Here is an 18,088-nt window from a genome sequence, read left to right as displayed (position 1 = left end):
TTGGAAGTCAGGGCAACAGGGAGCCCCCAAAAGTTTTTTTTTGAGCCCCTGAAAGTTTTTAAAAAGTGCTAGAGACTGAATGTTTGTGTCCTCCCCACCCCCCAAAATTCATATGTTGAAATCTAATCCCTACTGTGATGGTATTTAAGGGTAGGCCTTTTGGAGGTCCCGTGGGTGGGATTTTTCCACACCACGAAGCAATTAACTCCTGTGGACACTGACCAGGTATCCCACAAACTTAACTCAATTCTGACACTGCCGACCTGGAAATAACGTCAGATCCCACAAGCTAAGGGTTCAGTCCCACAACACTGCTCCCATTTCAGATGCTAATTACAAGTCTAGGTTATCACGTATGCTTCTGACCCCTGGCTATAAATTGGAAGCTCCCATAACCCCTTCCTCGGGTTCGATTTTCTGCTAGAGCAGCTCACAGAACTCAGGAAACCAATTTACTTACTAGATTACTGGCTTATTACAAAGGATGTTAAAGGACATGAATGAACCGCCAAATAAAGAGATATTTAGGACCAGGTCCTGAATGTAGGAGCTTTTGTCCCCATGGAGTTTGGGGCACAGAACTGGGTTCATTCTGGTTCACCACCTGGAAGTTCTCCAAAACCATCCTTCTGGGTTTTTATGGAGGCTTCATTACATAGGCTTAGTTGATTAAATCATTGGCCTTTGGTGACTAAACTCAATCTTCAACCCCTCAAGCCTCCCCAGAAATTGGGGGATGGAGGTGGAGCTGAAAGTTCCAACCTTCAAATCATGTGGTTGCTTCTCCTGGCAACCAGTCCCCACTATTAAGCTTCCGAGGGACTTTCCAAAAGTCATTTCACTAACATTAAAAAAAAACACCTTTCTCTTCTCATCACTCAGGGAATTCCAAGGGTTTCAGGAGCTCTGTGCCCAGTATGACTCCTCAATTTCTAAATCAGGTCACTGGCTAGTGATAGGCACATAGAGAATCACACGATAGTGTAGAGTGAGGTAAAATGAATTATGCCTTGGATATGCTGAGTCTGAGGTGTCTGTGGGGGAATCCCAGTGATGTTAGCAGGCAGATGAATGTAAAAAGCAGGCTCAAGGGGCCCCTTGCTGGCTCAGTCGTAGAGCATGTGACTTGATCTTGGGGTTTTGAGTTCAAGCCCCATCTTGGGCCTACAGCTTATTTAAAAAATAAAAACTCTTAAAAAAAAAAAAAAAAAGAATAGGCAGTTGGATACCTAGGGTGGGAATTCAAGCGAGAAAGGTTTAGCCTGGAGAAATACATCTGGGAATTATCAGACTACTGCGATCTCGTATTTAAAGCAGAAGACTACATGAAATACTCAGGGGAATGTGTGTAGGCAGGACCAAGAACTGTGCCCTGGGGCAGTCCAACATTAAGAAGTTTGGAGAAAAAGAGAAGCAACTAGCAAAGAAGTCTGAAAAAGAACAGTTTGTGAAATTGGAGGAAATCAAAAGCGTGTGTTGTCCTGAAAGCCATGTGAAGAAAGTGGGCAAGAAAGCGATTAAATGGTCAAATGCTGCAGGTAGTCAAGAAAGTTAAGGAATGAGAGTTCAGGGGTGCGTGGCTGGCTCAGCCCATAAAGCATGCAACTCTTGATATCAGGCTCAAGAGTTGGAGCTCCATGATAAGTGTAGCGTTTACCTAAAAAAAAAAAAAAAGGGGGGGGGGAATGAGAGTTCGGTGTTAGATAAAGATGGACGTCATTGGAGATCTTGTAAAAAGCTGTTCCAGTAGAGCAACAGGCGCGAAAGCCTGATAAAAGTGGATTTAAGAGAGACTCAAAGAAAAGAAATTAAACAGAAAGCTCTTGAATTTTGCTGTAGCGATGAAGAGGAGCTCTGCAGTGATAAAGAGGGACTCTGAAGTAGTAGATAGTGGCCAAAGAGAGTGGAAATCAAATGAGTTTTTTGTGTGCGGCAGGAAGGAGAAATAACAGCATGTTTGTGTGCTTGGGGAAACAACTCAGTAATGGGGGGTGGTGCAGAACTGAAGATGGAGGAGAGAGAGAACTGCTGGAATGGTGTCCTTGAGCAGGGGAAAATGTAAAGTTTATGCCCTAAGTTTAGGGATGTAAGTTTAGGGACAGTTCAATTTATAGTAACAGGAGAGGAGGGCAGAGTATGCAGGTACTGATGAAGGCGGGTAGGGAAAGGAGGCAGTGGGGAAAATTCTCTTGATTTCATCAATTTTCTAAGTGAAAAAGCAAGCTGAGAGTGAGGAGGAGGAGAGAGGCGCTGCAGGTTAGAGAAGTTGTGAAATACTCATCTAGGACAGTAAGTGGACAAGGGAAACAATGTGTTCGCTGGGTAGTAGTATGGATCCACTGGAGGTTTAGAATCATGATGGAGGTAGAGGAAGGTATGTCTGATAATTGTATATTTTTCTCCAGCCTGCTCAGCTGCAGCCTTGGATTAATCAAATTTCTAGGTTTTACCAAAGCATAATGAAGAAAGAGCAAGCTAGGCAAAGGAGTAATTTAAATGGAATTTAAGCAGAGTAAGAAGGAAATCTCAAGGAAATGGGGACAGTGAAAAGGCGGTAGAACAATGGTTCCTGGGTGGGATGGAGGGATCGCATTGCTAGAACTGGAGTCCTAGGAGCAAGCTGGAAAGATGAGGTGGTGGGGGTGGGTGGAGTGGTCAGAATAGGATCAATAAAACAGAATGATAGAGAAGGGTTGCATTCACTGGTGATAACAAGAATAACAGAACTGCTTAACAAACGTTGACTATCGAGGAAAAATCCTTTTCCCATGAAAATCAGCATTTTTCCCAGTACTGAGCATCTACTCTGCCCTAGATACCGGTAAAGGCACAGTATCTTACAAACATCCACATCAGGGACGGGATGAAATTCCTTTCAGCATTTAGATAACCACAGCGTGTTGCATCAACGTTTTACTGAACGCACTGCGTATCAGAACTCCAGAACGCACGAATTCAGTCTCTCTAAAAGATTCCAACACAAAAGATCTCCTCTCCCCAGTACTCGCCCTCTCCCCATCCCACGTGTCGCTGAAGGCCAAAAAGGAGACCAGCCAACGTACAGACCGCCACCCCGACGCAGAGAAGGGTGACCGCGAACTCGGAACCCGGTAGAGGGCGCTCGGCCACCGGGACTCTCCGGACCTCGCCCCTCCGGTGAAGCTCAACCCCGCCGCCCGCGCCCGGGTTTTCAAAATGGAAACAAACCTGGCCCCGCCCCCTGCCCAGAGGACGCCGGGAAAAGGGTACCGCCCCCTGAGGGGATGTCCCAGCCGGCCAGGCTAAAGTTCCCGCAAGCATAGTCGGTTCCCCTTGCCCCTTTGTCTTCTGGCTTCCTCCCTGTCCACTCTCTTCTCCAACCAACTGACTGGAAGCCTCGCAACGAAGAGTCAAGCGTACCCTCCTTCCCCGCAGGCTTCCTCACCAGTCCCCAACTCCATCCGCCCCGCCCCCGGAAGTGACGATGGCCGCCCGGCCTAGCTCGCGTCCCGTCGGGCTTTGCGGCGGCGGCGGGAAGATGGCGGCGGCGGGAGCCCTGGAACGGAGCTTCGTGGAGCTCAGCGGTGCTGAGCGCGAGAGGCCGAGACACTTTCGGGAATTCACAGTTTCCGGCATCGGTACGAAAGCAGCCAAGGAAGACGCGATCCGATCCTTCCCCTCGGACTCCTCTCATGGGTCCTTAAATCTCTGACCCCGGGTTCATACTCCTTTAGTCCACATGCCTGTAGCCTTGGGATCATAGCTTCCGTAGTGTCCTACTTCGTCCTGCTTTCTTCCCTTTCTCTTCGTGTGGATTGTCCCTTTCTCTTCGAGCGCCCTCAGTCTCTGTCATCCCGAGAGAACCAGGTATGCAGGCTGACCACTCTCCTTTTGCAGGGACTGCAAATGCCTTGGCTGGAGCCGTGAAATACGGTGAGAGCGCGGGAGGCTTCTACTATGTGGAAAGTGGCAAGTTGTTCTCCGTCACCAGAAACAGGTTCATTCATTGGTAAGTGCTGTGTTCGCCGAACCCCCCTGGGAGGTCGGATTGTTTGGCTTGAATTTTCGCGGCTCTTGGCCAGATTGTCCTTCTCTTAGGCAGTAAGGGACAGTCAGGAAAAAAGAAACACTGTTTTCTCTTGATTTCTGAATCAGGAGAAAATTAAGGAGACACAAAGTTCTAGGAGAGGTGGCCTTCCAGGTAGCACTAAAAGCAGAGGAAATGAAGCTTATGGGATAAAGCCCCCAAGAGGAGTTTTAAACTTGAACTCAATGTGTTCTCATTGTGTTTTACAGCGTCTTCCATTCTTGGAATACATTTGAGCTTCTTCATGTCAGGCCCTCTGCCGAGTTTACTAGAGATGAAGTGGTGAACAAAAACAACCACTCTTTCCATCATGGAAGATGTTGTAGCTGTCTGACAATAAATATGGAGCCATCTTTCATGGGGCAGTTTTATGAAGGAAAAAATCACGAAAGGGACCGCAACATAGGTGTATAAACATAAAGTTTTCATACTTGGCTCAGAGGAAAAGTATAGGGGCTGTGAGAGGTTTATGAGAGGACCAGTGTTATTGGTGGGACAGGGAAGGTCTTCACGATATCACATTTAATCTGAGATCTGTAGGATGAAAAGTTGCCGAGGCAGGTGGTTGCAGAGAGAGCGGTCCGCATATAGGATCACCATATGCAAAATCTGTGAGATAGAAAGACCTGGGCAAATTTGAGGAACTGACTGGAAGTCTGTGTGGTTTAAGTGCAGGGGTGAAATGGAAAGTGATGTGAGAGATGCTGAGTCTGGGGGATGGCAGGGGTGGTAAGCAGAACTCAGATCCTTCCTAAGGACTTTGGATTTTTTTCCCCAAGTACACTGAATAATCATTGAAGGGTCTTAAAGAGTTACTAACTCTTGGGGCGCCTGGGTGGCTCAGTGGGTTAAAGCCTCTGCCTTCGGCTCAGGTCATAATCTCAGGGTCCTGGGATGGAGCCCCACATCAGGGCTCTCTGCTCAGCGGGAAGCTTGCTTCCTTCTCTTTCTCTGCGTGCCTCTCTGCCTACTAGTGATCTCTGCCTGTCAAATAAATAAATAAAATCTTCAAAAAAAAAAAGTTACTCTTTACTAGCATAAACCAAATTTCATGGAAAATGAATTTGGATTAGGTAGATATTATACAAAAAAGATTTTGTTCTTGCTCTTACAGAGTAAGAGATGCTGGTGGTTCAATTGTGGGAGTAGTTAGGAAAGGAGAAATAGATGGATTTAAGATGCATTTAGAAGGTAGCTTTACTAGGGCTTGGTGATAGACTGAACGTGGGGTATAAGATGGGAAGGGAAATGGAGGGAGCAAAGACAGTTCCCTAGTTTCTGGTATCACTAACAAGATATTGAGTGGCAGGGTTGCATTTCATTAATATACAGAAGACAGAAGATGGATTTTGGAGAGATGTGAATAATTCTTACAGATATATTAAATTTGAAGTACCCATTATAGCAGCCCTTCAGAAATGTCATGTAGGCAATGAAATTTATAGGTCCAAGGCTCAGAAGAGAGACTTAGTTAGACATACAAATCTCATTTAAGAAATACTTTTTAGGGCGCCTGGTTGGCTCCGTTGATTAAACAGCTGCTTTCGGCTCAGGTTATGATCCTGGAGTCCCAGGATTGAATCCCACATCGGGCTCCCGGCTCCACGGGGAGTCTGCTTCTCCCTCTGACTCTCTCCCCTCTCATGCTCTCTCTCTCTCTGTCTCTCAAATAAATAAATAAAATCTCAAAAAAAAAAAAAAAAAATACTTTTTAGTGCCTAATATGTTCTAGTCAGTGTTTAGGGACTGAGAATACAGTAAGGAACAAAACAAATTCCCTGCCCTTGAGGAGGCAGATAGTCAGTAAACAAGAGGAATCCCCCAAAACAAGTAAGTTTGTCCAGTGATAAGTGGAATAGAGAACAGAGATGGAAGGGAAGGGGGATGCCTGCAGGAGTTGATCTTTTATTTGGGAAAGACCCAGTGATAAGTTGGCATTTGAGTAGAGGAAGTAATCTGGGGAATAAGATTTTCAGGTAGAACCTTCCAAGAAAAAGGAACCAAAATGCAAAGAACCTTGAGACAGGAGCTTGTTTGGTATGTTAAAGAATGGCAAGGGGCCAGCGGGAGTCTGCCCCTGAGTGATCATATGATAGATTATAATAAAGTAGCCAAGGGTCAAATCAGGGTTTTGTTGGTGATTTTAAGGCTTTGACTTTTACAGAGTTAGATGGCAAGAAGCCATTGAAGAGTTTTTTAAGTGGAGGAATGACATGATCTAAGTTGTGTTTTTAGCGGATTGCTATGGCTGCTGTGGTGAGAACAGCATATGGCCGGGAAAGTTTGGGAGCAGGGAGACTGATTGCGAGGTTGGTGCCACATTCCAGACGAGAGATGTTGACAGCTTAGACCAGGGTGGTATTAGTAGAGGCAGTGAGAAATACTCTGATTGTGGATATGTTTTAAAGAAGACTTTGTTAGGGGGTGCCTGGGTGGCTCAGTTGGTTAAGCATCTGCCTTTGGCTCAGATCATGATCCCGGGGCCCCAGGATCAAGCCCCTCGTTAGGGTCCTGGGATAGAGCTCTAAGTTGGACTCCCTGCTCAGCAGAGAGCCTGCTTCTCCCTCTGCCCCTCACCTGGCTTTCGTGCACATGCATGCTCTCTCTCTCAAACAAATAAATAAAATCTTTAGGAAGAAAAAAGATGAGTTTGATAGAATTACTACCAGATCAGATTAGAGTATACAGAAAGAGAAGAATCAAGGGTGACCTCAAGATTTTTGGCTTGAGCAACTGGAAGTTACAGAGATGCCAATAATTGAGTTGGAAAAGAGTGCAGGTGACCAGGTGTTTTTCAGGTTTGCTAGTCTAGGCATTCTGTTTTGGACAGTTTTCATTTGAAATCCCTGTTAGATATCCAAATGGAAGTATTAAAGCAGTAGCCAGTCCATTGGAAAGTTTGGGCTGAAGCTACAGATTTGGGAATTGCTGGCATTAGGTGGCATTTAAAGCTGTTACACTGAATGAGATCACCTGCTCTATTGGCATTTGGGGCCAGAAAAGTCTTCGTTGTGGGGGCCTGTCCTATACATTGTAGGATATTGATCAGCATCCCTGGTCTCTACCCACTTCAGACCAATAGCATCCCCCTCCCAGTTGTGACAAGCAAAAATATCTCCACGTAACTGTTAAATGTCCTTAGGGAGTAGGCTAGAAGAGCCCTCTGTTGAAAACTTCTGAGGATGAGAGAAAAGAGGTCTGAGGACTAACCGCTGGGGCACTCCAATATTTAGGAAGATAAGGAGACTGGGAAGGAATAGCTAGGGAAGTAAAGAGTTGAAGGAAAAAGAGAGTGGTATCCCAGAAACTAACGGAAATATTTCAAGGAGAAGAAGAATGAAAAACTGTTAAATACTGCATGTAAGAGGGAGAAGTGAAAATAGACCTTTGAACGGTGGAGATCATTGGTGACCTTGTGGGAAACTGCTCCTATTGTGGTACAAACACCTGAAGTGGCTGAGCTCTGGAGAGAAGAAGAGGACAGGAATTGTGAGAACAGAACAGGTCTCTTAAGGAGCATTACTATGAGAGAAGCAGAGGAATCAAATGGTAGCAGGAAGACAATGCCAGGGTGTGGGAGAAATATACCAGTGTATTTATATGCAGTCGAGGGCAATCACTAAAGGAGGGGAATTGAAGAAAGTGGAATATTTGAAAAAGTAAAGATATGGCAGTGGAAGTATGGGAGAGAGTGAGCAGGAGCTAGGCTTCAAGGAATGAAAGAGGTCTTTAGGGAACTGCAGTGGGCAAGGGTCACAGGTGGTTTCTCGTTGCACAGACTTGAAAGCTGAGTGGTTTGGGCAGAGAGGGAGGAACAATGACCCAGAATGGCAGTGGGGAGCAAGCAAGACAAATGTGCCTGACCTTGAGGCCCCCTTAAAGGGAGTGTGGTAGAGAAAGCTTACTACCATTAGACACGGCTCCAGGGGCTCAGGCAAGATCCAGGACCCAGCTTTAACCATAAGGCAGGAAGGTGAAGCAGTTGTTCAGATATGAGGTTGAAGATCCAGAAACTTGTGCTGATGACATACCATGAGTTACCAGAAAGGAACCCTAGGAAATCATCAGAATTCACATGGCGGGGCGCCTGAGTGGCTCAGTGGGTTAAGGCTCTGCCTTCAGCTCAGGTCATGGTCTCAGGATCCTGGGATCAAGGCCCGCATCGGGCTCTCTGCTCAGCAGGGAGCCTGCTTCCCCGTCTCTCTCTGCTTGCCTCTCTGCCTACTTGTGATCTCTCTCTCTCTCTCTGTCAAATAAATAAATAAAATCTTCAAAAAAAAAAAAAAAAGAATTCACATGGCGCATACAACTTTGGGAGTGGATAAGATGTGCTTCAAGAGAATGTGTACAGTGAGCAGGTAAGATGACCCAGGATTAGGGTTTGAGAAATAAAAAGCAGGCACCTGGTTAAAGAAGAGAAGGAGTACCTAGACATGGGGGAATAAAACCAGAAGAGGGTGGTATCATAGAAGTCAAGAAAGAGACTTTTCAGGACAACATGGTCAAGTGTGTGGAATGCTGCAAAGAAGTCAAGTATAAGAGTAGAACTGAGGAATCCATTGATTGGAATTGGTGTGGCGACCTTGGTGAGAAGAGGGCAGGTTGAAGAGTATGAGGGAGGTGAGGAAATAAACAAGATGCGGCCATGGAGGGGAAAGGAGAAATTGGAATGGCCAGATGAAGGCAGGAACAGGGTGACGGAAAGAGAGAGGCCAGGGAAGAGCGTATCTGAATGTGGAGAGAAGGCTTTGGAAGAAGGAGAGATGGACGCAGGAGGGATATACTTGGGAAAGTTAGAGATTACCCTTGAATTACTGGAAGGAGACTTGCTCTTTGGGGGCAGATGCAGGTGGTATGGTAAACGGGTGATGAGAAGTTAGGGCTTTCCCAGCATGGTGTTTTCTATGATCCAAGGCTACCATATGGCAGAGATGCGCCTGAAGAAGTCTGCCCTGCATCCCGCCTAGCAGGAGCTAGTCACAAAAGGGGAAATAGTCACATTTATTAAGGTCACTATAGTATGATGCTGTGGTACTAATAGTGGAGGCCACATTCCACTGCAAGTAATGGGGGATGTGGTGTGAATTGTCTTTATAGTGGAGCTTAATTGTGTTGAATATCATTGTTCTAAATTAACGGGTCATCGAGTTTGGAAATGCCTCCATTGAACAGAATCATATAATAAGATTTGAATTTTATATTGTGCTGTGTTTTGTAAATGAACATATTGTGATGGGTTTGGATTGTAAAATTGATCTGAATTTGTTTACCCAAATCCTTCAAATTGGGAAAATTCACTTGGAAACTATTCCCATATATTTCAAAGCAGGAGTCAATTAGAAAGAAAAGCATAAACTTTGTAAACAAATGTTTCTTTTTTAATAGGAAGACCTCTGGAGATACATTGGAGCTGGTGGAAGAGTCACTGGACGTAAATCTGTTGAATAATACAGTTCGCCTCAAATTCCAAAATTGCATCGTCTTACCTGGAGGGGTTCATGTCTCTGAGACTCAGAATCATGTGATAATCTTGATATTAACCAATCAAACAGTGCACAGATTACTTTTACCACACCCTTCCCGGATGTATAGGAGTGTAAGTTGGTTAAGGGTAATATCCCTTACTTCTCAGACTACCTTGGCTATCAGAAATTTAATGTTGGAGCAGTGTCCTTTAGAAATTGAAGGAAAATTGGATTTGTTACCTCTCACCAAGCGTACTTTGATAGTTACTATTTAAAATGATCAGACATATTTTTAAGTTGAAGAAATAATTTTTATCTAAAAAAATCGCTTTCCTTTTAGGATCCGTCATTTTTACTTTAAAGACTTTTGTAGGGGCACCTGGGTGGCTCAGTCGATTAAGCATCTGACTTTGGCTCAGGTCCTGATCTCGGGATCCTGGGATTAAGCCCTGCCTCAGGCTTCTCCCTCACTGGGGAGTCTGAGTCTGCTTCTCTGTTTCCCTCTGCCCCTCCCCCTGCTCCTGCTTGAGTTTACAAGTGCGCTCGCGCTCTCTTTCTCTCAAATAAATAAAATCTTTAAAAAAAAAAAGGTTTTATAGCAATTGAAAGGAACTGAGCAAAATTCAGCTTATTTTGATTTAACAGGTTTTTCTTTTTCATTACTCCACAGGAGTTGGTAATTGAAAGTCAGATGCAGTCCATATTTACTGACATTGGAAAAGTTGATTTCAGGGATCCTTGCAACTCTCAATTAATTCCAGCTGTACCTGGACTCTCCCCTAATTCTACCACCTCAGCAGCCTGGCTTAGCAATGATGGGGAGGCTCTGTTTGCTCTACCATCTGCTTCTGGGGGAATCTTTGTTCTTAAACTACCTCCTTATGACATACCTGGTAAGAATGGGAACCGAACTTGGATTTAACTTTAAACAAGGAATGTTAGCACTAAAACCTTAGAAGTCTACTATATCCATCATCCATGGCAAGAACTGTTTCTCTACTCCCCCTGAAATGATCATTCAGTGTTGCTTGCCTAAGGAGTCTGTAATGCTTTTACTGTTTTTTTCTTTTTCCTGAGAAAGTAAGATTTTATACAGTGGATGAGGAATTTTAAACCTTTTTGGAGTGTGGGAAGACAGATGACTACAAGATAGCCTATTCTAATAAGGTCTATAGTTGAGAGGTGTTGACTACTTATCTACCTTCGGGTTAAGGTTCTCTAAGATGCAAGGAAGTTCAGCTGCTGATAACCTCCTCCAAGTCACCATTGTCTCTTGCCTGGATTATTGCATTAGCTTCCTAAGTACCTCTCAGAGCTCTCCCTAACCTCTCTACAGACACTTCTAGGACAGACTGTTACATTTAAAACCTCAGTAGAACCATGTCACTCCATTGCTCAAAGCCCTCGGGTGAGGGTTTGTTCTTCAGATGATTCTGAATAAACCCATAGTCCTTACATTATCTTACAGTGACCCCCTGCTGCTTCTCTAACCTCAGTTTCTTCCCCACCCAACCCCCTTCACTTCTATGCACCAGTCTCCTGCCTTCTTGAAGTTCCTTGAACATACTGGGCACACTCCCACGTCAGGGCTTTTGCCTGAGATAGTCTTTCTCCAGCCACGAACTTGGCTCATTCCCTCAACTCCTCTGGGTCTTTACTCAATGATCCATCAGTGTGAGGCCTTCCCTGACCACCCTTTTCAAAACTGCATGTACACATGCACCACCCCCAACACAGCATTCACTGTACCCTTTCTGTTTTCACCTATTACCATTCTGCTTAACATAGTTTAATGTTGCAGCTTCTGCCCTTCTCCCTGTGGAATATAAATTCCATGAGGACAGGTATTTTTTTTATATTTTGTTTACTGCTACATCTTCAGCATCTGGAACTGTGCCTCCCATGCGAAAGGAAACCAGTGATTGTTTTGGAAAGAATGATTGTTCTGAGCACCAATAGGGTTACTATTGGTAAATGGCAGAAGTTTTCCCTAGGAATGTGTTAGTACCATTTTTATTGATCCAAGAATGATTCCAAGTATTTTAATTGGTATGTATCTGGATAGGCTGCATCCTAAAACTTCTTTTTATAGAAATGTAGAAACCTGTCACCTGTTACAAGGAACTTATTCATGGCTGCATCCTTGTTGCTGGGTTTCTCTGAGTCTGATCCAGAGGTGCCTTGGATCTCACTGGTCTGTTTTCAATCTCATAGGGACGGTGTCAGTTGTGGAGCTGAAACAGAGTTCAGTAATGCAACGACTGCTTATAGGCTGGATGCCAACAGCCATCAGGTAAGTGGTGTCTGGTGGGTAAATCAGAGGGCCCAAGGATGTAATTCTTGCACCGGTCAGCACCTATTAGTAATTCCAGTTTTACTCTAAGGCAGATAAGCATTATACTGAAAAGGAGAAGAGTCTGTAAAACATCACATTCTATCAGAGGAGAGCCATATCTTGGACACCTTGATTGCAGAAAGTGATTTTCCGTAAATATTCTCACAATATTCCATTCAGTGCTCTTCCCTGACTTACCAAATCTGATTTTATAGAATACTAGAAGTGGGAAATTTTTGATGATTAGAACTCTATTCCTGTCTTCTGTAGAGCCTTAAAATGTATCCTAGTGATTGATTGTAAATCACTGGAAAATACAGTTATCTTATACCAGTATATAAATTCTTGGCTCCTTCTTTTAAGAGGGTATATTTATAACTTTGTTTTATCTTTTTAATTACACATTCTAATCCAGTATTTATAACACTGAAACCCCAAAATTGGGCCTTGTGTTTTTAGAGGTGACCAGGGGCTTTCCGATCGTCCCTTCGCTCTTGCTGTTCATTGCGTTGAGCACGATGCCTTCATCTTTGCTCTGTGCCAGGATCATAAACTACGAATGTGGTCTTACAAGGTAAGTGCTACATTTATAGTTACTATAAATTAAAATAGGACTGTGAATTGTAAGAAAATTGAAAGCAATCTTTCTGTTTCTCTCAAAGATCATTAAGATCACTTAGTTTGGAAATCACAGGCCATTTCTAGACTCCGTTCCATTTAGCTTTATTTTTCACACATTTCTATGTATATATATATATATCTCTCTCTTTAATTTATGAATCCTAGGGCGCCTGGGTGGCTCAGTGGGTTAAAGCCTCTGCCTTCGGCTCAAGTCATGATCCCAGAGTCCTGGGATCGAGCCCCGCATTGGGCTCTCTGCTCTGTGGGGAGCCTGCTTCCCGCCTCCCCCCCCCCCCCGCCTGCCTCTCTACCTACTTGTGATCTCTGTCTGTCAAATAAATAAATAAAATCTTTAAAAAATAATAATAATAAATTATGAATCCTACAGAATTAAAATAGTGCAGAGAATGCTCTTCACTTAAGAGGAAAAAATGTTTTTAAAAAAGGATCATGGGGCGCCTGGGTGGCTCAGTGGGTCAAAGCCTCTGCCTTCAGCTCAGGTCCTGGTCTCAGAGTCCTGGGATCAAGCCCCACATCGGGCTTTCTGCTCGCTGGGGAGCCTGCTTCCCTCTCTCTCTCTGCCTGCCTCTCTGCCTGCTTGTGATCTCCGTCTGTCAAATAAATAAAATCTTTAAAAAAATAAAAAAGGATTAAATGTGTTTTTGGTTTTTTTTTTAAGATTTTATTTATTTATTTGACAGATCACAAGTAGGCAGAGAGGCAGGCAGAGAGAGAGAGAGAGAGAAGCAGGCTCCCCGCTGAGCAGAGAGCTGTACACGGGGCTCGATCCCAGGACCCTGGGATCACGACCGGCGCTGAAGGCAGAGGCCTTACCCCACTGAGCCACCCAGGCGCCCCCTCAAATGTGTTTTTTAAATACAGGTTGATAAGATAGTTTTGTTTATTGTTTTTTTTAAAAGGTGAAGTGAAAGTTTATTAAGTGAAGGTGAGAACAAAAAGGTAAGAAAAAGAAGCTCTCTAGAGAGAGAAGGGTCCCGAATGGTTTGCCCAATAAAGTAGTTTTTAAGATTCATAAAACAGTTGATGGCTTTATTTATCAGACTGAATAGATATTTTCATCTCAGTCTTTAAAAAAACAAAATGAAACAAAACAAAAAACCTGTTGTGTCCTTCAGCAGATAAAAGAGAAAGAGTGGTAGATGTAATGGATGTACTTCCTTTTAAAGGGAAGGAGTTTGTTTTTGTAGCTTGGATTTTCTTTGACACTACTTGTTGATTCATCTTGGGCAGGACCAGATGTGCCTGATGGCAGCTGACATGCTGGAGTATGTTCCCACATTTAAAGACCTTCGGCTCGCTGCTGGGACTGGACATAAACTACGACTTGCTTACTCCCCTTCCATGGGACTCTACATAGGGGTGTACATGCATGCGCCCAAACAAGGACAGGTAAGAAACAAATGAGACCTCCGTCAAGCTATGCAGTAGGTACCGATATGGGGAGGGAGCTATAGATTCATTGAGTCTGTTTAAGCTCTTCATACCAGCGTAGGTGTTTAAAGTGGTGTTTCCATGGAGATGATGGGTTTTGTGCTAATATGTGAATTTAAAGATTTAAGGAAGTTAGGATTAAAGGGAATAGAAAGTTTAAAGACATGTAAAAGAAAAAGTTAACCAAAGCTGAACAAAAAAGAGCCAATTTGGATGTCTGGGTGGAAAAATGGAGTTATGAAAGGGAGGTAGGTGTTACTAAGTGGTTGGAGGGAAGTAAATTTTTAAAAATAATTTTGCTTATCTTCCAGACACTAGTTGTTGTATATAGATGAGGTATTTAGGGCATAATACAACTGTGTAATCATAGAGTAAACAGCCATTTGTCAGGTACTCTGTTTTGTATGATGGCCAGGCCCCTTAAGTACATTAATAGCAAATGCTTGGATTGTGCTTACTCTGGGCTCACATACTTTACACATATTATCCATTTAATCCTGATAACATTCCGGTGAGGTAGGGTTTTTCCTCACTAGGGGCTGTGCTAGGGGCTCCCATCTGGGTGCCCCTTTCACTTCTCTTGGGCTCTGATACCCAACTACAGGTTGTTCCTCCATCTGGATGCATTCTGTATCTGGTCTGATTCTCTGCCACCCCCATTCAGTGGACCCCCTCCTCCCCTCCTTGGGGTCTAATCACCAACATAGACTGCTACTCTGTGTGGATACCCTCACCATACATCCCACCCTTCTACCTATGTGTGGAAGCCCTCACCTTGCTCATGCACCTAGACTCTAAGCCAAATGTGGATACTCTCTTTACCGCCTTTGGCTCTTTTTTTAAAGATTTATTTATTTATGATTTGAGAGAAGTTGGAGGGGGCTGTCAAGGGAGAGAAAGAATCCCAAACAGACTCCCTGCTGAGTGCAGAGCCCAATGCAGGGCTCGATCTCACAACCCTGAGATCATGACCTGAGCTGAAACCAAGAGTCAGACACTCAACCAGCTGATCCACCCAGGTGCCCCTTTATCCCTTGGGCTCTTGATTCATCCCATGACCCTATCCTTGGTCTCAGTTTCCTGGAGTAGCCCACAGAACTCCAGGAAATACTAACTAACATTTGCCAGTTTACTGTATGATGAAGGATACAGATGAACAACTAGAAGAAGGAGTATAGAGGATGAGCCCAGAAGGGTCCTGAGTTCAGGGGCCTCTGTCCCTGTCACGTTGGGGCGTGCCACCCTTCTGGCACATGGCTGTGTTCACGGCCATTAAGTCTAGAAGCTTTCCCTATATTGTACTTCAGGAATTTTTATGGAAGCATCATGACATAGACATGATCCATTATTAACTTGATCTCTAGCCTCTCTCCCCTCCCCAGAAAATGGGCTTGAGGCTGAATGTTCCAGACTTTAATCATGGCTTGGTTTCCCTGGTGACCAGCCCTTATCCTGAAGCTATCCAGGAGTCACCTCATTAGAAAAAAGGTGTTTCCTTGGGGTGCCTGGGTGGCTCAGTGGGTTAAAGCCTCTGCCTTTGGCTTGGGTCATGATCCCAGGCTCCTGGGATCGAGCCCCACATTGGGCTCTCTGCTCGGTGGAGAGCCTGCTTCCTCCTCTCTCTCTCTCTGCCTACTTGTGATCTCTGTCTGTCAAATAAATAAATATAATCTTAAAAAAAAGAAAAAAAAAAGGTTTCCAGAGCACCTGGCTGGATCATTCAGTAGAACATGTGACTCTTGATCTCTGGGTGAGTTGGAGCCCCATATTGGGTGAGGAGCCTACTTTAAAAAAAAAAAAAAGGCATCACCCAGGAAATTTGAAGGGATTTGGGGGCTCTGTATAAGATGCTCCTATCATTTCTATCACTTAGGAAAATACAAGCTTTTTTTTTTTTTTTTTAAGATTTTATTTATTTATTTGACAGAGACACAGCAAAAGAGGGAACATGAGCAGAGGGAGTGGGAGAGGGAGAAGCAGGCTCCAAGCTGAGTAGGGAGCCTGATGCGGGGCTCAGTCCCAGGACCCTGGGATCATGACCTGAGCCGAAGACAAACACTTAACAACTGAGCCACCCAGACACCCCAAATACAAGCTTTTTTAGCTCAGAATCAGAAACTGGGACAAAGACCAATATATGTCTTACTTGACAGATTCTGAAAGAGATAATGTTGGTTCTATGGATAATATTGGACAGTATTGCCATCCTAGCAATATTAAGTCTTTTGGTCCATAAGCAGGGGATGCTTTTCTATTTATTTAGATCTTTAATTTCTTTTTACAATGTTCTGTAGTTTTCAGACTATGAGTTTTGTAATTCTTTTGATCTTATTCCTAGGTATTTAATTCCTAGTCTAAATGCTAGTGTATTTTTATTGCTAGTATAAATGAAATTATTGAAATGAAAATATTGAAATGAAATTATTATTTTCTCAATTTTATTCTCAGATTGCACAATGCAAGTTTATAGAAATACAGTTGATTTTTATATATTGATTTTGTATCTTGCAACCTTTTCTATTTTTTTTTTCTGTCCTAATAGTATTACAGTGGAGTCCTTAGAATGTCTTATATACAAGATAACCTCATCTGCAAACAGTTTTATTACTTCCTTTCCATTTGAGTCATTTGAATGCCCTTTTTTTTTTCTTAATTGCTGTGGATAGATCCTCCAGTACAATATTCATAGCAGTGGGAAGAGAGCTTATATCTTTGTCTTGTTGCTGTTCTAGGGGAGAAAGATTTCAATGTTTCACCATCAAGTATGGTGTTAGCTGTGAATTTTTCATAAGTGCCCTTTATCATGTTGAGGAAGTTCCTTTCTACTCCTAGTTTATTGAGTATTTTTATTAGGAAAGAGTGTTCAGTTTGGTACCATTGCCTTGATTCATGTTAAAACACCAATAATTTTACTCTCTATTTAGGCTTTTGCATCATCAGTGCAAAAATAACAACACAGTGAAAAAGGATAATATAATATTATGAAAAGACTTTCAGGGATGCCTGGGTGGCTCAGTCAGTTAAGGGTCTGCCTTCAGCTCAGGCCGTGATCCCAGCGTCCTGGGATTGAATCCCAAGTCGTGTTCCTTGCTCAATGGGGAGCCTGCTTCTCCCTCTGCCTGCCACTCTCCCCGCTTATGCTCACTCGCTCGCTTGCTCGCTTTCTCTCCCCAACAAGTAAATAAAGAAAAGCTTGAAAAAAGAAAAAAGACTTTCAGCCTCACGTGGGGGCTGGGTGGCTAGCTGGCTCAATGAATAGATGCATGCGACTCTTGATCTCAGGGGTGGTGAGTTTGAGCCCCACATTGAATGTAGAGATTACTTAGGAAAAAAATTCTAAAGAAGAGGGTTTCAGTCTCACTGATGCCCTGAAAGAGCTGTAGCCTACATTTTGAGAAGCACTCCTCTAAAAGATTCAGAATTGAATGTAGGAGTAGTGTCAAACTGAGCAGAACTTCTTTTTTTTCTTTTAAGATTTTATTTATTTCTTAGAGAGCATGAGCAGTGGAGATGGCAGAGGGAGAAGGACAAAGAAATTCCCCGCTGAGTGTGGTGCCCCATTTGGGGCTGGATCCCAGGACCCCGAGATCATGACCTGAGCCACAGGCGGCACTCAGCAAAGCTATTATTTCCTTCATTTTAAGCATTGCAGTTCTATGAATGAAACCTAAAAATCAAATCAGCTTTTTTGGCAGTTGGGCCTATTCGGGTCACAATGAACTTGTAATCCTTTTTTTCCCCCTTCACAAAAACTGCTCCTCAGCCTGTTTTTTCCCTTAGTCTGCACAGTCAATGTCTGTTTTTCTTTTTTCTTTTTTTTTTTTTTTTCAAGATTTTATTTATTTATTTGACAGAGAGAGACATAGTGAGAGAGGGAACACAAGCAGGGCAAGTGGGAGAGGGAGAATCAGGCTTCCCACTGAGCAGGGAGCCCGATTCAGGGCTCCATCCCAGGACCCTGGGATCATGACCTGAGCTGAAGGCAGACACTTAATGACTGAGCCACCCAGGCACCCTGACATCTGTTTTTCTTTATCTGTGATATCTTATGTCCATTCCTATTAATTTCATTTGTTTCTTATTTTCGTTTTGGTTCTTTGGATTCTAATTCTTTAGTAAGTGTATTACTTCGGTCATTCCCAGCATCTT

General features: G+C 43.6%; 1 protein-coding gene across 1 annotated transcript in view; it reads left to right on the top strand.

The window, feature by feature from the left end:
- The first annotated feature begins 3,448 nt into the window (after window positions 1-3,448).
- The window catches only part of NUP160 (nucleoporin 160), a 50,260-nt gene continuing 35,620 nt past the window's right edge, over window positions 3,449-18,088 (top strand). Inside the window, exons 1-7 of the mRNA XM_032844519.1 lie at window positions 3,449-3,617; window positions 3,877-3,988; window positions 9,452-9,662; window positions 10,202-10,424; window positions 11,746-11,824; window positions 12,326-12,440; window positions 13,739-13,897. Of these exons, the coding sequence (XP_032700410.1) occupies window positions 3,464-3,617; window positions 3,877-3,988; window positions 9,452-9,662; window positions 10,202-10,424; window positions 11,746-11,824; window positions 12,326-12,440; window positions 13,739-13,897 (1,053 nt within the window). The 5' untranslated portion in view covers window positions 3,449-3,463. The remainder of the gene's footprint in view (window positions 3,618-3,876; window positions 3,989-9,451; window positions 9,663-10,201; window positions 10,425-11,745; window positions 11,825-12,325; window positions 12,441-13,738; window positions 13,898-18,088) is intronic.

The sequence above is a fragment of the Lontra canadensis genome, unplaced genomic scaffold (assembly GCF_010015895.1).
Source record: "Lontra canadensis isolate GAN:19392208 unplaced genomic scaffold, GSC_riverotter_1.0 scaffold154, whole genome shotgun sequence".
In the NCBI taxonomy this organism is placed as follows: Eukaryota; Metazoa; Chordata; class Mammalia; order Carnivora; family Mustelidae; genus Lontra; species Lontra canadensis.
The sequence above is the reverse complement of the archived record's forward strand: the minus strand, read 5'-3'. Positions and strand labels throughout refer to the sequence as shown.